This window comes from Tribolium madens, unplaced genomic scaffold (genome assembly GCF_015345945.1).
Source record: "Tribolium madens isolate multiple individuals breed KSU strain unplaced genomic scaffold, Tmad_KSU_1.1 Scaffold_11;HRSCAF=98;Tcas5.2_LG3b, whole genome shotgun sequence".
Taxonomy (NCBI): Eukaryota; Metazoa; Arthropoda; class Insecta; order Coleoptera; family Tenebrionidae; genus Tribolium; species Tribolium madens.
Genome location: NW_025400975.1, coordinates 7,343,717 through 7,363,061, shown reverse-complemented (window position 1 = coordinate 7,363,061; position 19,345 = coordinate 7,343,717). Strand labels below are relative to the sequence as shown.

At 28.1% G+C, this 19,345-nt stretch overlaps 1 protein-coding gene across 5 annotated transcripts in view; it reads right to left on the bottom strand.

Moving 5' to 3' along the window:
• LOC123011600 (collagen alpha-1(XVIII) chain) overlaps positions 1-11,444 on the bottom strand; it is a 125,978-nt gene extending 114,534 nt beyond the window's left edge. For all 5 annotated transcript variants that reach the window (XM_044409158.1, XM_044409407.1, XM_044409241.1 and 2 more), the window contains exons 1-2: positions 11,289-11,444; positions 3,522-3,562 (exon numbers count right to left, since the gene is read on the bottom strand). In XM_044409158.1, coding sequence (XP_044265093.1) covers positions 3,522-3,529 — 8 coding nt within the window. In that variant the 5' untranslated portion in view covers positions 3,530-3,562; positions 11,289-11,444. The remainder of the gene's footprint in view (positions 1-3,521; positions 3,563-11,288) is intronic.
• Positions 11,445-19,345: the final 7,901 nt, after the last annotated feature.

Genomic DNA, 19,345 nt, shown 5'->3' with positions numbered 1-19,345 from the left:
TTTTTGTGAATTAATTTTTTATGTGTTAATTATACAGTGTTTCATTTTTATTGTTAGGTACAAATTTAAATAGTTAATAGAATATTTAATTTTAAGATAAAAGTGTTTTGAAAAATGCTATGAAAAGGAGCTACACCCCCTAAAAAAGGTACGTTTTTTAAAGGGTTTTTTCTAATATTATAGAATAGATAAAATTACAAAATTTGGTACCTTTATATGTACACCCAAACAAATGCCACATAACAAAATTTTTAATCAGGGGCGTCCTAGACGGTAAAACAAATTTAATTTTTAATTTTTATGGTCTGTAACAAATTTTTAAACCGAATTTTACTAAAAATCCGTAAATTGTATCGGAAAAACACAAAAGACCTTTTTTTATGAAAAACTATGCAATTTTGTTGCTGAAAGTGGCAAGAAACCACAGACAAAACAGTTAGAGTAAATTTTTACCCTAATCCCATCTAGTTTAGGAAGCACCTAATTAAAAATTTCAACATTTTATTTTTGTACTTGTTTAGGTGTATAAAAGTTATCATCTGTAGCAAATTTTGAATTTTTTTTTTAAATGATTTCGGAAATATTGAAAAAAAACCTATTAAAAGACGCACCCCTTGCGTAGCATTTTTCGATATATGTTCATAGAAAATTTTTGTTTTAAAAATGAATATTCATCTCCTGTTTAAATTTGTAACAATAAAAAGTATTAAAAATTTATTTTATTTTTTGTTACGTTTGTGAGTTAATTTGTATTTTTTTATGTTTAATTAGGATCTCTTATTTCAATTTAAAATAAAAACGTGTACTTAGAGATTTTTGCTTTTTAATCCGTCTTCTTTCATTTCATTTTCATGGACCAACAAGAAACCCCCCCCGAAATAAAATCCTGGTTACGGCCCTGTTTAATCTATTATTTTTAAAAATTGTTTTTCTATTTAAAAGTATAATTTAAAAATAAGCTGAAATAATGTTTGAATTTTTATACTAAACTGTGGTGTGCGACAGAGACAAACTTAAGTTTTTACTGATTTCAGATTATTGGCATTCTTTTCTGAATTATGTAACTTTTTTTTCTAAATAAGTAACTTCCGTTATAAGAAGAATGAAAAATGATGTATACCTTATTTTTATCACATGTCAGTACAAATAAAAAGGAATTAATCGATTTTTTTTAACAAACTTTGTGGCTAAGAAAAATAAAACTGACCTCTTTAACTATGAAATATTGAACTACTCATAATAATGGCGCTTTTGATACAAAAACGTGTTGGTTGCATTTGTTAAAATTTCCAAAAATTCGACAAAATGTACCAGACAACTAAAATTTTGCGATTTTCACATTAAAATATTTTTGTTATTCTTTTTCAGATTTCGACGAATTTTTGTTTGGAAAAAAAAACTTTGTAGATAATTGTAATTTAATTCAATAACATTTCTAGTTTTGTCTTCTAACTGTGATACTCAAAAGACGAAGGCACTGTTTTTTACTTATGTCCTTCATTTTTTTTCAGGATTGACCTATTGGGTAATTTGCCACTTTTATACGCATTACCGTTAAATAAAATTAAAAAAACTGTAAATGAAAATTTTTATGTCACCATCAAGTGTTTAATTAAAAACGTCATGAAGGTACTGTGAAAATTTCTTTTGTTTTTGACCCTGATTTGAGATTATTTTGCCTAAAATTCAAAATTTTGATTAAGTTGATATTTGTTTTTGAGTTTTTAAATGTTAAAATAATTTGATTTAATTAGAAAAAAAATCCAAATCCAAATCACTTTTAATCAAAACAACTATGATTTTGAATTTTATTTTTAAATCGTAATTAATTATTGTTACTATTTAAAAAAAAATGTGTATTTTTGAAGAAAATTCTATGCTAAAACCTTAAATTTTCAATAATTTGAAAACACATTTCTTCTGGTATCTTCAAAAAAATAATAATAAAAATAGAAAACAAAAACTTGCTCCTATAAAAATATTTATTGTAAAACCTTAAAACACACCACATACATAAAAAAATTGAGTTGGTAAAAAAATTGGGATATTTCAAAATTGTTTTTCTATTTAAAAGTATAATTTAAAAATAAGCTGAAATAATGTTTCAATTTTTGTACTAAACTGTGGTAATATTAATTATAATGGTAATAACAATAATTAACCGTTTTACTTGTAATTTTTTGAAGTTCCAAGTTTTTCAGATTTTTTGGGTTCAAAGACGTAATTGTACTCTTTTGGTGACATAAGCAACAATTTTCGGTTTAATTAGCTTTTTATGTAGCCTATTTTCTGAACGAATATTTAGTAACCTTATCTTTTTCAATGCTTTGTATCTCTGGGGCACCAGAAGATAAAATTTTGAAAAAAATTGGTCCTCATTCAGAAAAAATCGGACAATAATCTAAAATAAGTAAAAACTTAATTTTGTCTCTGTTGCACACTACAGCTCAGTATAAAAAAAGTAAAAAACAGTGCTCTAGTCTTTTAGGTATAACATCTACGAAACAAACTAGAAATGTTATTGAATTAAATTACAATGTTCTCTAAGCCAAACAAAAATTCGTTGAAATCCGACAAAGAATAACAAAAATATTGTAATGTGAAAAATCGCAAAATTTTTGTTGTCAATTTTTGTAAAAATGGTGGAAAACATTAAAAACTTCTTTGATATTTCAAGTGAAAAGTTAGCTACAATAATCCTGAAGTGGATCGTGAAACGGGTCTTTTTTCTTAATTTAATTAGCAAAAAATTGTTGAAAAGTCTAACATTCACCGTAATTACTTCTATAAAAGACATGATGACATACTCCACTCAAGAATAATCGTTTGTAACATACTCGATTACTCTTAACGTATTAGGAACTATTTATTTATTAAATGAATTTAATAATGACCTAGGAAAGCAAATTTATTACTTCTTACACAATTTTTAATTCTAGTGATTGGAGTATGTCTATAATTTTGTACAAAAATACCGTTTTATTTGAAACAAGCCGCCAGATAAAGATAATATCGGATGACTTCACGTCCTGCGTCTGCTGTAACAATGCAGTAATAACTGATTTCTCTTAAAGCGAAATAAAAGTCTTCTCTTCTCAACTTCGATAAATTTATAGGTGATTCTTACGAGTGTGCTCCTAGGTCACGAAATGTATTAGAATTCTTTACCAAAAGAAAGTTTCCAGACTATCACAAGTTTTATTTGAAATTAAATGGCAGCATTTACGTAAATATGGACATGAATGGAATTTTGTTGAACACCGGACGATAAGATAGGAAATTTGTTGTGTCGTCTAAAAATAACTTTTCATTCATGGTTAATTTGTACGATAGAGATTATTTGTGTATATTGGAGAGCTGAACTAATTAGTCCAGTTTAACATTTTATTTAATTTGCAAATACAATGTAGTTGTTTTTTCAAAAATGTGCCGTTTCTCATTCGTTTTTACATTTTAATTATTAAATGAAAATTAGTTAAAGCAACTCTGAAATGACTATTTTAATGAAATGAAATTCTTACCCTGCCATTCCTAGTGTTCCTCTGGCTCTGGACTGAAATAGCTGAAACAATGTTTTAAATTGAAATACATTATTCTGGACTATTCAAGTATTTTAAAAATGCTTTCCCGAGTCATTTAAATTATGAACGCAGCACTCTTCTTTCAGATGCTGAAAAAGATAATACTTGCAACCTCCACCTCAATCAGCAACCCAATAAAAAAATGCATAACAACAATTAAATGTTCAAACATTGTAACTAAAATCATATGAAAAAGCAATAAAATTTGCTCCAGAAGTTAATCTATTTATTAGTTTCTAGTTCCACTTCATCAATTTCTCGATACAACAAAAATGTGTTGCATTGACTCATGAGTAATGACTGTCCTCAATCAGTTCTGTATATTTGATTATTTCTAAGGTTTTGATAAAAATACTTCATTAGCTTAAATCTAGGTTTTTCAACGATTTCATGTTATTCTTATCTTCCGGCCCAACCAGAAGTATACCATTAGCATCATTAGCTTCAATTAATGTTCCGTAATCCAAGTAAACCTTTATTAAGTTATAAAATTTAATAGCACCGCTCAGATATAGCCACGATTTCCTTTTTAAGTGGAAAAATGATGCCACTATCCAATTTAGAAAAATTAATCGATTTCGCTCAGTTTTAGAAATAAGACGTTTTTTTGACGAAAACATGCACTTTTTAAAAACTTATTACACAAAAACTAAGACAGTTAGAACAAATTTTTTCTTACTTCTGCAAAGAAGAAAGTACAGAATTTAAAGCTGTAGCAATTTTTTAGTGCTTTGCATTTGTAAAGATTAATAAATTAAGAAGTTTGTTAAAAGTTAAATAACTTAAAAAAATTAAATGGAACACCCTATTTTTATTTTTGCATCTAATAGATTGATGAATTGTCTATCTAAAAAATAAACTTTTAATGTCTAAAATTGATAAATAAGAAGATATTTAACATTCAATATTACTATCCGTTGATTTATCCAGAGATTATAAAAGTCGTTATAAATACTGAAATTCGAATTATTTTATTGTAAAAATAAAAAATATGGATTCAGTTTAACACAAATGTGATATTTTTTCCATCTCTTGTGCAACTGTGCACTTTTTGGCTACTGAAACAATAGTAATATTTTTTTATGTTTAACGTTAAATATCTTTTTAGTTATTGATTATAAACACCTAAAAGTAAATAATTTTAGAAAGACAATTTAATAATTTTTGAATGCAAAAACAATAAATAGGATGTTTCATTTAATTTTTTTAAGTTATTGAACTTTTAACATTCGCCTTAATTTTTTTACCTTTGCAAATGCAACACACTAAAAAAATGTTACAACCTTATAGCTTGTACCTTCTTCTTTGCGGTAGTAAAAAAAAATATTTCTAGATGTCTTAGTTTTTGTGTAATAAATTTTTAAAAAGTGCATGTTTTTGTCATTATTTTTAAAACTAAGCAAAATCGACTAATAAAAGTCTAAAAACATTGTCATAAAAATCTACATCCAAAAACGCTTAGAAACATATGGTGTTTCATTTAAACAAACACAAGTTTGTATTGTAACTTATTTTTGAGACACGCAGTATAGTTGAAAATAATTTTAGGCAATGGACTAGATTAGTATCTATCAATGTCGTATATATTTTTTTTTAATTTTAGCATTGAAAGGTCACTAATAGAATTTTTCAATTCGCTGGGACACCTGTATATTGACATTGTATTTATTGTACCATTACTACGAAGTTCGTCTGTAATGAGGAAACGTTTCAAAAGTACAATTTATTGTGTTTGGAAATTGTTAAAGCATGAATGAATATTTTTCCCAATTTATCTAAGAAAATAATGATGACAAAGTCGGAGTGTCTGCTATAAAAATAACGACAGTTTTATGCTATCTTTGCAACCAAATGTGACCATTTACATTATATACAAGTCTTCTGCATTAAGAAAAAAACATTGACTAAGATTAATCTCATTAATTTGAATGTATATTGCCTGTAATAGTGGTATTGGTACTTATAGTATTACGAAACAAAAAAGGTAGGGCTAATCAAGAAAATCACCTGCAATTATTATTACATTGCCTCAAGTATAAGACATTTTTTATTACTACTGCATAATAAAAACGCCTAACCAAACAAAATTTCAATATGAATTTATTTAAGTTGAATCAAAAGCATTAAAATTTTTATTCCAAGAAAGTTTTTTTTTAAGATAACTCTTCTTTTGCTCTCTCTCTCCACTTGCTCTTTCTTAAACTATCTTAAAGTTTTAAACTGTGTTAAACTCTTCACAGCTTGATGATTGATTTCTCAGTTATTTTGTGTATTAAACTTAATATTAATTAAAACTGTTTTGCGTCAGAGAAACTGTAGAAAGTTTAATAATATCGATACTTCTCGCAACTAAATGCACAATGCAGGCAATTGATGACAATCAAGATGATATCGACTAAATTATTATTCAGGTGTGAACAAGCCACGATAAAGCAGCATGACATTTTCTGTGTATTGTAATGTCATTTTTTCATAAAAGAAAGAAGAATAATATAATTAAAAATATGTGCAACTATTTAAATTTTTAAAATTCTGCTTAAATAATGTAATTATAACCAATTTTAAAATTGTTTACTCTTCTCTAAACAAACAAATACTTCATTACAAATTATTTGTTTTAAATGTGAAATACATATTGATTCGTTAACGTAATGCCAACAAAATCAGATAAAATAAAACCACCGCGACTATTTTAATTATTAATTTGGGAACAAAATAGTTACAAAATTATATTATGCTGTTATTACGTGTTAATAATTTGTAAATATTGAGGTCATTACCACCTATTTATCGATTACTCTCAAGACAATTTTGTACAAAAAACCAAAACAACTAAAAATTTTTCCTCGAGTACCTAAGTCCGATGAGAATACTTTAAAAAGATTTTTAGAACTAACTTTTTCCAAACCAGAAAATAGAAATATTTCCAGTTTCAAATTCCCAAGATATGATAGAAATTATACAGGGTTATTCGTAAATTTGAAGCAATATTTGAACCTCAAAAATGAGCTATAAAATGATGTTAATTTAAATAATAACTCGTGTCCTATTTCTACTGATAAGAATTTTACAGCCCCCGAAATTTAGAAAAAAAAATTTTTTCATACCCACATTCCGAGGGCTGTAAAATTCTTATAAATAGAGATCGGACACGAGTTATTATTTAAATTAGCATCATTTTATAGGTCATTTTTGTGTTTTAAACTCGGGTTCAAATATTGCTTCATACTTACTTAAGCAGGATTTTTTTTTTTTGAATCGAAGAACACGTGTGTGGTGTAGTTAATACCAAAATTGATTTACAGAATCACACCAAAAATAGAATCGTCAACATTTGAATTCAAAAAAAACCTCACACTGCCAACTGAAAGTTTCAGAGCTAACAATAGAAGCTTGCAAAAATTTCAGAACTCTATTTTCCATCCCTGTCTAAATTCTTACAATTTTACATTCAAGCACAATAAATAAGTTATGTTTTGACCTATTTAGTTGTTTCTGAGATTTCTGAGACCCAGTATATAACATAAGTCCAGAAAAAAATCATAAGTAAACATACAAGTACCTCCGTTTTATTTCTATATTTTTTTCTTTGTAATAGTAATCATTTTTCCAAAAATATTAATCCAGTTACTCTAGCACAAATGTTGCTTTTAGTTTTATTCATACAAACTATAAAATGTTAAGCCAAAACGGTTTAATTAATTACGAAATCTTTCCTTCAGTTAAGTCAATAGAAAAAATAAGAGCGCTAAATCCGGCGCATTTATGATCATTGAATTTCTTTTTGAGGTATGCTAATCCACTTGCCTGAAAAAGCGTTGTTTAAATATTGACACTCTTGATGCATCCTGGTGAAGCTAAAGGTCACCGAGTATTTACTCTTGTTGTAAACTGCAATGTCCTAAGTAATAAATATTTGAAATTCTATGACACAAATTTAGTAAATTGACGAAATGTGCAGACTATGTATAAGGACATCCATGAAAATTTGAAGGTGCTTTTTACTTTGATAAATAAGAAAAAAATAAAATAAAATAAAGTTTTAAGCAAACTAGATTTAGACTAAATAAGACAAATCATTTTTGTGTCTAATTTTGTTATTAATAAGTTACTCCAGTTTGGTAATTTTTGTAAATCAGAATAGTGATGTTTTTTAGTGAGAGTAAAACTACTTATGTTAATAAAAATTAATTTAATTTCCATTTCAAATCCATTTCTTTTAAAGCTAACACATTATTACAACATTAAGCGAATATAAAAATAAAATATACCAGCAGGATGCATATTATTTGAACTCTTCTTTAACATGTTCTTAAGTATGGTGACCCAGGAATCCAATGGTCAGATAACTGAACCTTTAGTACTAAATGCATGATTGCAACATCCATAATTTACATATTTTATTCAGGTTTATAACAATACGAAAGAAATATTTTCATTACTCGACCACCAGTGGCTATACCATAAGTAAATAAAATTTAATTAATTATGATTAACCATTATAAAAACTGTCTTAAAATTCTTGTCCAACCACAATAATTAAAGATGGAAACGACAACTGGAATAACCTTTTTAGTAATTATCTCTAACAAAAATCTAACATTAGACACCTAATGCATCATAGTGTTCAAATCTTAATTGAAACATGACGTTACAATTTCTTTGATAAAAAAAATGTCAAGCTTAGAAGTAATTCTAGAAACCAAGAAATGTAATTCCTGGTTGTGTCTCTAATAACAGTACTACTGAGCGAAAACTGATTGATTCATGTGGTACTGGTTTAATTTTTAAGAGAATCCCATCATGGGAATTAGCATTCTTTAGTAACAGGCAATTGTGCAATTTGTTGACTCAAAGTTCATTAACATTGACTAAAGAATAAAACTGATGGTGAATGTCTAATGAACGGCTGTAAAAACTTGAATAAAATATCCGAAGACGCCAATTAGGAATCATAATTCATTAAAAATTGTCGGGGAAAGATTTCAACAGTCAAATATAATCACTGCATCATCATAACAACAATAAAGAAAATAAAAAGTAGGTTCCTACTTTAAGTAATTTTTTATAATAAACCGATCAAATTTACTGACCAAAAAAGTTTAATTGTTTAATCTGCGAACGCCCAAAAACATCAATCAAATTTAGGTAGAACAAATAAATAAAGTTGCTGAATCATTCTTGTGTCTTGTAAACACTATAGAATTCTATCAAACATAAAGGTCTTAAAGAGCAGCATCGTTGTTGTAAATTGCATGTAAAAAGAAGAAAACAAGTGAGTCCTAAATAATGTTCTTTGTCACAAAATACTAAATATAAAATATCCTATATCCTTTCACTAGCTTATTTTTTATTGTAATTTGAAAGTAATGATTATAATGAAATATTAAATTTTTGTCTCTGTAAATCGCGATATTGCTGTTTGAAACCTTGAAATTTTTATAGAAAAAATTGCACACAACTTCAAAAATAACCAGTGTTTAGACGAAAAGATTGGCACTGAAACATGAGATTAGATGTGTTTTATTCATAGCTTCTTGTAGTGGCAACAGTTTGTCTTGCGTTTCTGGAAAACGTTTTATATTAAAGAGTGGCACCTAAATTTTATGTCCAGACAAGTCCCTATATGGTGCGAAAACGTTAGTGAAAAATTCAATAAACACAAGTCCATAAATAATGCATTATGGATTTATGATTTAATTACACAACGGTTGAATTGAAATCGTGCTTAAATTGCACTACAGTGGAAAACAAGCAACGTTTCGGTTATATCAATTATTAATACACTTACTGACACATATATGGTCAATAGATTTAATTTAATTAGCAGTTTATGGTATCGATTAGTGTTGCATTAAGATTCATGAAAGTTGGGGTTGGAGTCTCTTGAATAATGCTTTCGTTTCAAATTTTACAAAGTGGCTCATTGTACACGTACCAGAAAGGCCCACAATTTGAAAAAATAGTCTCTAATTAAAAATTAAGTTTGTAAAAATTGAAAAAAATATTGCGCTTTTTCGAGTTATTTTTCCAACAATTTGCTTTCACATAAAACATTTTTAACATTTTTCCATGTTCCTGGTACTTTATACACTTAGTTGGCATTTTTCTCCGAAACACTGTATATTATTGAAAAATGTGGGTATATAGCAAAATTTTAAAAATTCTTATTTCTTTGTTACAATTTCTATTACAATTTTTTTTATTATTGTTTTTTCACATCTCGTTAAAGATCATTTGAAAATTATTTTCCAAATATCATCAAATATTTTCAAAAATGTAGAACTATAGATTTAAAAAAAAATATGATTGCTTAAAAATTTTACTTTTAGTAAGCACCCTATGTAATAAATAAGGCTCAGATTATATGCAAAATGCATATTTGTTGTTGAGAGGTATATCAACAAAATTGTAAGTTTTTTATGCATAACTAATGTTTTTTGATTAAAATAAGCCAAATAAAATTTGCATATTTTTTGCATTTTTTTGCATAGTTTGGCAACGTGCATATTTTATAAAATGTTGCATATTTGTGCAGATTTTGTTCAAATCACAAATTTCTGATTAAAAATTTCAATTCAAGTTAAAAATTGGGCAGGTTAAAAAAATCATCCGATTACAAAATATTTTAAAGAGAAAACAGCCGATAATTCGTAAGCCAGACTCAAAAAATTAGTATCCTGCTGAGTGTTTTCTTTTTGAATTCGTTTTATACAGGGTGAATATAAAGTATCGGACCAAGCGTTTTTTTAAATCGTTTTTTTTTTCCAAAAAATAATAATTAATATAAATTAAAGTAATAAAAAAATATTTTATTTTGAGAACAAAATTTTGTTTTGTTCTTGAGTTATTCAATTTTTGTTGTCAAAATTGCATTTTATCTAATTTTTTTTTAATATAATATAAAATAGATAGTTGTACTCGAGGATAAAAAATTATCCCAACTTTAATTTTTTATTGTTAAAAGTTTTGCATATCGATGCACATTTGGCATATATTAGAGCATATTTCTTAATATCTTGTGCATATTTCTGCGTGCATATATATATGCGCATATTTTACGAATTTTTCGTACATATAATCCGAGCCTTAGTAATAAAAATATATAAAAATTACATCACAGAATAGAGCTAAGTCTTCCTCAACAATGTGTAAAATATGAATTTTCTGTTGTCCGTATTTAGGAAGATCTACGATATTTCCAATTTTAATTTTTTTGTCCACTCAATCGTGATTTTTTGTAAAAAAGTAAATGAAAATTTGTATAAACCTTTTTTGTATACCTCTCTTGCATTTAAGGCCCTCAGCGCCGCGGTCAGGCTTTAAACCAGCCCCTTGATACATACAGGCTGTCCCAGCGAGTTGACAAAGTCCATTTTTCACAATTTAAAGGTCACTAATTGTCTTTTTTTACTCACTGGGACACCCTGTATGAGTAAATAAATATTAGAATATTATTTTGGGGTGGGTTCAAAACCACCCCCTGTGTGCGTGACCCCGAATTTCGGTTTAATAAGATGTCAACCTGGATAAATAAATATATATTTATAAGACATGTAAGTGTCACATTACCCCGTGACAAATCGTTGAAAAAATGCTTTTTTGGGGGTTGCCCGAACGAAAATCCAGCGTCGTTGTTAAATTTTGATTTATTATAAGGAAAAACATTCGGGAAAAGCTCGCCGGTGGCTGAGCTTCGCAACTCACCTATAAATCATTTTGTCGCATTCAATCAAAGAGCATTTTCATGCGCACAACATGCTTTCCACTGAACACGTGGTGCCGGCACACGTGGTAAAAAGCTCGCGACGCCAACTCCAACAGACTCCCCGCCCGATGGATGAAACACAACTGCCGCGAGATCTCAACTCACTCTTCGCGGCGTCTACAATCGGTCATCTTCGGAAACAAAAGACGCTTCTTCTTCTTCTGGAGGGGATCTACACGATTTATTCCCATTGTTACCACCTCATTGTTTCTGAGTTAATTGTTGTGGTCAGGGAGGCTGCGACAACGGGGTGCGTGAACTGATCCAAATTAACTACGCCTTCCACCGCCTGCGTCGCCTCCTCTGATCTTGTTAGCCAAAGCAAGAGCATTATAGGACTAGATTCTTATCTCTTCTCTGCACCGAATGTCTTTAATCTCAGACATAAATAACAGGCCTGCTTTCTTTTTTAATAAATTGCCGCAATGGACATGGGCGCCACACAAAGGGGCTCACAAATTTTACACAAGAAAAGAAAATATCTTTATTCACAATTATTATTACAATCATTACATCCCGTGGTGGTTGTAATCTACTATTTTGTGTGAGCTCTAAAAGGGGGCGAGCGGCAAAGCCGCGAGCCCCCTAAATATCGAAAAAATCTGTTAGTGTAAGTTTTAACGGGGGATAAAAATTACATCACAGAATAGAGCTAAGTCTTCCTCAACAATGTGTAAAATATTAATTTTCTGTTGTCCGTATTTAGGAAGATCTACGATATTTCCAATTTTATTTTTTTTGTTAAAATTTTGTCCACTCAGTCGTGATTTTTGTAAAAAAGTAAATGAAATTTTGTATAAGCCACAGACATATATCCCTCTTGCATTTAAAGGCCCTCAGCGCTGCGGTCAGGCTTTAAACAAGCCCTTGATACATACAGGGTGTCTCAGCGAGTTGACAAAGTCCATTTTTTACCATTTAAAGGTCAACATTTTCTACCACGCATGTAATCTAGTATTCTGTGTATGATAATCAGGTAGTATGAGCTCTAAAAAAATATCGAAAAAATCTGTTAGTGTGAGTTTTAACGGGGGCGAGCGGCAAAGCCGCGAGCCCCCATAATTTATACTTTCTACTCAAGATTTTCGAATCCGACAGGATTTTTTTGTATGTAATAACTCAAGTGTTAAAAAAAATTATTTTCCAACTATGCTCTACGCCTATGGTTTGCATAACCGAGGGCAGAAACACTGCCAACAGCGACTTCTCTGTTAACTTAGCTTTGAAACTGAATGATTTTTTTTGTAAAGATTCGAAATACAATGGTGTAGATCTGCATACAACTCGTCACATTAGGAGAAACATCAACACGTCTTTATAAAAAATAGATTCACATGTTTTTGACTCAAGACACGAAGAATTCATTTGACATATAAATTGCGTTCCATTTATTTATTTACAGGAAATACAAAATTTTTCAAGTGACTTTATTTCATAGTGTTTATCGAAATAACGTTGAACTCTGGCACTATTAAATCCTTGATTGATAGTTTGGTGATTAAATAGTCTTGTTTAAAGTAAGGGGTGAGAACAAAGATCTATTAGATGTTTAATACACTTTCTCGATGTTTTATTACGGTTTAATCAATAAATCGAAATTTATTAGCTTGATTTTTAGAGATATTGGTTTTTAATGCATCCTGAACAATAAAAGTCACTAGAGGTATTCAAGGAATGAACCGTAGACGAGAAAAGTGCCGCTTGTTGTTATTTTTAATGGTAGCTCCAACAGTGGTCAACTAAATCCACAATTAAATTAATTTTTTGTAATAAAGAAAAAACAAAATTAAAATAATCTCTTAAAATTTTTAAAAGAGTTAATGTTAGACAAGGATGTGTTAATACCGAACTTCATTAAAGAAATAAAGAGAAAAACAAACAGTCTATAAATTTTTACAACCTGATTCTGTAGTATTTTTGTGACAATAAGATAAATTACAAAACTTAAAACACTTCCCTCATAAATAAATAAAAAATTAATTACATTATGCAAATATTCCAAAGTCTGTCGCTATAAATACTATAATTTTATTTGAAAAGTCTTTTTATTAACATAAACTTGTCATCAAATTAAAAATATCACTTCATCTACGATCATTTTATTTTTTTACAGCTCTAAAACTTTCGTTGTCTATTATTTTATATTTATTTTATAATTATATAAATTCACAGTATATTATTTAAAGTAAAAGTATTTTTGATCAGTAAAAATACCTAATAAGTGCACAGAAAAATAAAAAATGAACAGAAAAAATTAAAAAAAACAAAATTGTGGTATCAGGAGCACAGCAGTGCAAAGAGTGCCGTACGCTGATTAGACTGATTACCATTTGTGCGCAGTTTCCAGCCTTTGCTAAAATCATTCTTGCGCAGGGGCCCTTGCTAATACATATACCACCCTCCAATAATAATAAATATTCAGTAATATAAAAATAAGTACCAATAATAAATAACATTCTTGCGCAGGGGCCATACATTTTTATGTAACCAAGACTGAAAATTCTTTAAATTTTATGTCGTTTTACTAATTTTGATTAAAGTTACTGAGCGTTTATTATTTTTACTGTGCAATTTGGATTTTTTTTACTGAACAAATTATAATAAAATACTGTGCAAAAATTAATTAAATATTTTATGTTTATGTCGTCTAATTAAACGTTTTACACATATAGCGTTGAGTCAGAAATAAGTGCTCGACTTTGGTCACTTATTTTCAATGCACGCTTTATATGAAAATGCTCTCAAAATAATTATTCTCACGATTGTGTCTACGAAGATTAATGGAAGTTGATTGTAATTAAATAATATTTTATACCGAGCTACCAAGTATCGTGTTATAATTTATAACCTCGTAGATGCGGATCTTGTTATGCATTTTTTTAACATAACGATATGATATCTTCATTTAAAAATGTGAGACATAAATTAATAATGATGGTAGGATAAATGTAGACTCTTCTACATAGATTTCTCTTAATTGGAATCACAATATTTTAAAATTTTTTATTTTATAGTAATAGATTAGATAACGGTACATTAAGCCAAATACCTTCGCCAAAGTACGCAATAAATCAATATTTATTAGTTTGGATGAATCTTGAAAAAATATTTAGAGTAGCATTAACAAGCTTTTATAACCATAAGAAGTAAATAATCCGGTTTTAAATGCATATCATGGAATTCCATTTGAATTTTAGACACGACTTTTGCTTTGGTGTATATTCGGATTTTAAATTTAGATCTAAATTATACATCAAGCGACCACTGCAGCAGCACTATCATCAATTAAAAGATTAATATTGGGGTCACACAAACTGTATAAAAAATCAACAAAAATTTAATGACACCACTTTGCACACATGGCTTATTCAAGTGATAACCTATTTGTTTCAAGCTCTATTTTATTGAGAAATATTTCGAAATAATTTTAATTTTTTAATTTTTTTTTTTTTTTTGGTTTGAATTTTCCTATTCAAAAATCGATAACTCTACTATTTTTTATTATCTTGAAACCGTATTTGGGTATACGGGAAAGAAAGGATAGATCTTTCCTTTGGTGTATTCATAATTGGAAAAATAATTAACAAACCGCCAAAATGTGAGGTTACGTTTAGGAAACTTCAAATATCCTTAACTCAACTTTTTTAAATAAAACACCCCAATTTTTCCTTCACTAAATGGAGGAGAATTTAGTTCTGCTTCGATCTGTATTAACATTCTCTATACCTATGTTTGATAGTTTTCAAGTTATAGTAACTTTTTTTGATATTGTGAGAAATTCATTAGCTACTTTAGCAAAGGTTATCATTGAAATAAGAACAAAATAGAATAGCAAAGTTATTCAAATTTAGATTAAAAAAAAATAATTTGTATTTACGAAAAGAATAACATAATTGTGAAAAAAAACTTGGCGTTTTTTCAGTGAGAAATATTTTCATGGCAAACTATGCGAACACTACTGGATAGTAATGAATTTCTTCCATTGTAAAAAAAAGTCAAAATAACTTGGAAATCATTAAATTTAGGTATAGGCAATGTTGACACAGATCAAAGCAGAATTAAATTTTCTTTCATTTAGTAAAGAAAAAATTGGGGCCTACTATTTGAAAAAAATCAGTTTCGGGTATTAAGTTTCCAAAACGTAACCTTAAATTTTGGAGGTTTGTTAATTATTTTTCCAATTATAATTACACGAAAGAAAAGATTTAACCTTTCTTTTTCATACGTCCAAATATGGTTTCAAAATAATTAAAAATGGTAGAGTTATCGATTTTTGGAGAGGAAGATGCAAATTAAAAAAAAATCAAAAAAGTCTAAATATTTCAAAAACTTAAAAAAAAAATTAGGTAGAGGAAAGTCTGAAAAAACTCTCTCAAAATCACTTGAGTAATCCAAAAACGCAATACAATATATAACTTTTTATTTAAAATAACAAAGTTGATACCCATTTCTGGTGTAACCGGAAGTGCTGCCATCTTGAAAATATTTTCATTGAGTAGAATCTAGACGATTAATTTTAGATAAATATCATTGTTAGAACTTCCATAACTACTAATGTGAGATTTAACCGGAACAGCCTGTAGAAACAGCCTTTACATGTTCAATGTTGCCAACTTAATGTCAAAGTCACAAGCTAAATAATTGAATGAATTTAGTTACAAATTGCAATATTTTCTCTTGTCTTTTCCTGACTTAAAATGCAACAGCTCGGTTTTTATCCCAATTAACAATTAATCACTATGTGGAAGAGACTAGGGGGAAAATTTAAACGTTCTGCCTCAGTTATTTAATTCTGTAATTTAAGGCAGAAATACTCATTATCCATTCGAGCATTACATTACTTTTTTCACGTTAGGTTTACCATGACGTAATTTACAGAAACGTTTTTAGAAATAATGTCACCTCTAAATGGATTAAAAATAGGTCTTTGTAATTTTATTGTCATACTAGCAATACAGTTGATTCATCACTATTTCTGTCAAAATGGTAAAAGTTTTTGAGAAGAATCCCAACTTGGATTACTCTAAATTGAAAACATCAGATGGAGCAAAACCGCTCGCAATAAACTGTCTTATTTTATCTCTGAACTCTTGACCGACCTAATGACAACGATCTATTATTACTGTTCAAACGGAAGACAATAAATTTACAAAAGATAACATTACAGTTCAACAAAACAATAAATTAGCAAAACTAAATTATAAATTATTTACACTGCTGCAATTAGTTACCGGATTTAATTGTTTTTAATGCCGATTCATAATAAAATTGCCACAAATGCAGTAAAAATATGTCATGTAACACGATATTTTACCCGAAAACGTATGCATTGTTTTGTATATTTCAGTCAATAGAGATTATAAAATTATGACGGGAGTGCCTGCATTGTCAATTATTTAATTTCATAATGCAGTCGAGTTATTCAAATAAAAAAATCAAAGTGATAATTGGTTCATACAAAAGCTTAAGGAGTGTTTAAATAACTGAAATTTTTTAATGTGGAATTAACGGACTTTAAGAACACCTGTGGTAGGTAGTGGCACGTTGTGGTGCAGACGGCACGTATTTCCAGCGAAAAATAGATGCATTGATAACGTTGCAAATTTTTGATTAAATTGAATGCGAAATTAAGCCATTTCCACTAGCCAGGAATCTAATTGAAAGGCCTACGTGTGGGCTGACCACTAATTAAATTAACCAATAAAGAACACTCTTCTCGTTTTATTTCATTGTCGCTCAAATTAGATAATTGCAGTGTAATTTTTGTAAAAATTATGCAAAGTTTTTACGTCTTTTATTACTAAGGCTCGGATTATATGCACGAAAAATATTTGCATACATATGCACGTATTTTCACAAAAATATGCACAAAATATTAAGAAATATGCTCCAATATATGCCAAATATGCATCAATATGCAAAATTTTGAACAATAAAAAATCAAACGTATTTATTTTTTGAAAAAACTAATTGATGAATTATAAAGTTCTATAAAAATGTGATGTTTTATCAAAAATATTTTTTTTTGAAATTTTTATTATTTTGTTTTTGAGTTTTACAAAAATATTAATTTTTTTTAAAGGCAACCCACTAAAAAAACACTTTTTTCATGAAGGTCATGCATGAAGGGATTACAACTATCTACTTTGTATTAAATTATTTTTTACATATATCGCAATTTAGACAACAAAAATCGAATAACTCAAAAACAAAACAAAACTTTGTTCTTAAAATAAGATCATTTTTTATATTACTTTAATTTATATTAATTATTATTTTTTGGAAACAAATGATTTAAAAAAAAAAACGCTTGGTTCAATACAATTTAAAAAGGAAACACTCAGCAGGGTACTAATTTTTTGAGTTTGGCTTACGAATTACCGGTTGTTTTCTCTTTAAAATATTTTGTAATCGGATCATTTTTCATAAACTGTCCAATTTTTAACTTGAACTGAAATTTTTAATCTAAAGAAAATATGCACAAATATGCAATATTTCCTAAAATATGCAAGTTGCCAAAATATGCAAAATATGCATTTTTTATTTGGCTTATTTTAATTAAAAAACATTAGATATGCATAGAAAACTTACAATTTTGTTGATATACCTCTTAATAACAAATATGCATTTTGCATATAATCCGAGCCTTATTTATTACTTTTAGGAGTAAGATTTTAGAAAATAAAAATGTGAAAATTAAGTGGGTAGCATGACGAATTTGGATAAAATGGTAATTAACTAGTAATTTTTATTATAGGGGTGTGCTGTGAAGGCATTGTTATTTTTTAATTGACTTTAAAATCTAATCTTTCTTTAGTGGAGTTTAGCAAACATCTGTTTGCAGTGTAAATATTCCAGTGGTGAAATTCCGTGGATTGGTCATTGGAGTTAACAAAAGTTTGATAATGAAGTGATAATTGCACCGCTGGTGGCGATAAAAGAGAATTTTATTGAATTTATTCAAAGTACGTTATGTAGTTTTCGCTCAATCATTTAGTTAAATGTTTCCGATAAAATGTCCCGTCAGAATAAAATTGTCCGGTATTTAAAAAACCAATTAAGCAGTGTTTAACTATTAATAACTACCACGTCCCGTGTCGGATTTTTTTATAAAATGCTAATGACGCTAAAATCAGAAATTTGTAGCCAATCGTGTTTCAATTAGGGCTCAATTTAATACAGATAAACTTTTTTTCGTCACTTTGTACTAAAAAATACAAAAAAAATCTGGTGTGAACATCACACGACTTTCCTTCTCCTACTTATTTGGAAAACATCCTTACGACAACAATTTAAGTGCAATTTTTTTTTTAGTTTGATATGTATTATTATGTTTATTTTATCACATTTTACTGTTTATTAAGGTATATTTCATGATTCTAAATAATTTGTATCCCCATGAATTTTGGTCTTTGCGGCCGAACGGTGCTACCGATTTTTACCAATTGTTTCGTTTCCTCTTGTTCTTATCGTTTTTAAGACTTGATTATTTTTTTACAGTTAATAAATTATTTAATCTTTATAAATGAGTAAATGACATAATGGATATTTTTTTACAGTTAATAAATTATTTAATCTTTATAAATGAGTAAATGACATAATGGGATACATTGTTGACGAATTCTATTTTCTGTTATATTCTCATTGCAGTCTTTAATTTTAATCTTAATTAATACAATAGTTATTAACTTATTAACTTTGAGATTAAAATAAAAAAATAAGATATTGTTTTAAAAAAATTATTTTTTTTATCTATTAGTGAAATAAAAATCTGACTTCGTTCACCTTTGTGGTTAAAGTGCTGTATTATATATTATTAATAATTATAATTATAAATAATTATTGTTTGTTTATGCTATTCTGAGTATTTTTATAAATATGTAACAATTTAAAAAATAATAAAAAGGGAAGAAATGAATGCATTCTTGTTATTGGGTCTATAGAGTGCAAAAAGCGATCGACTTTTTACAGAATAAGGTGTTTTATGGTAGATGAT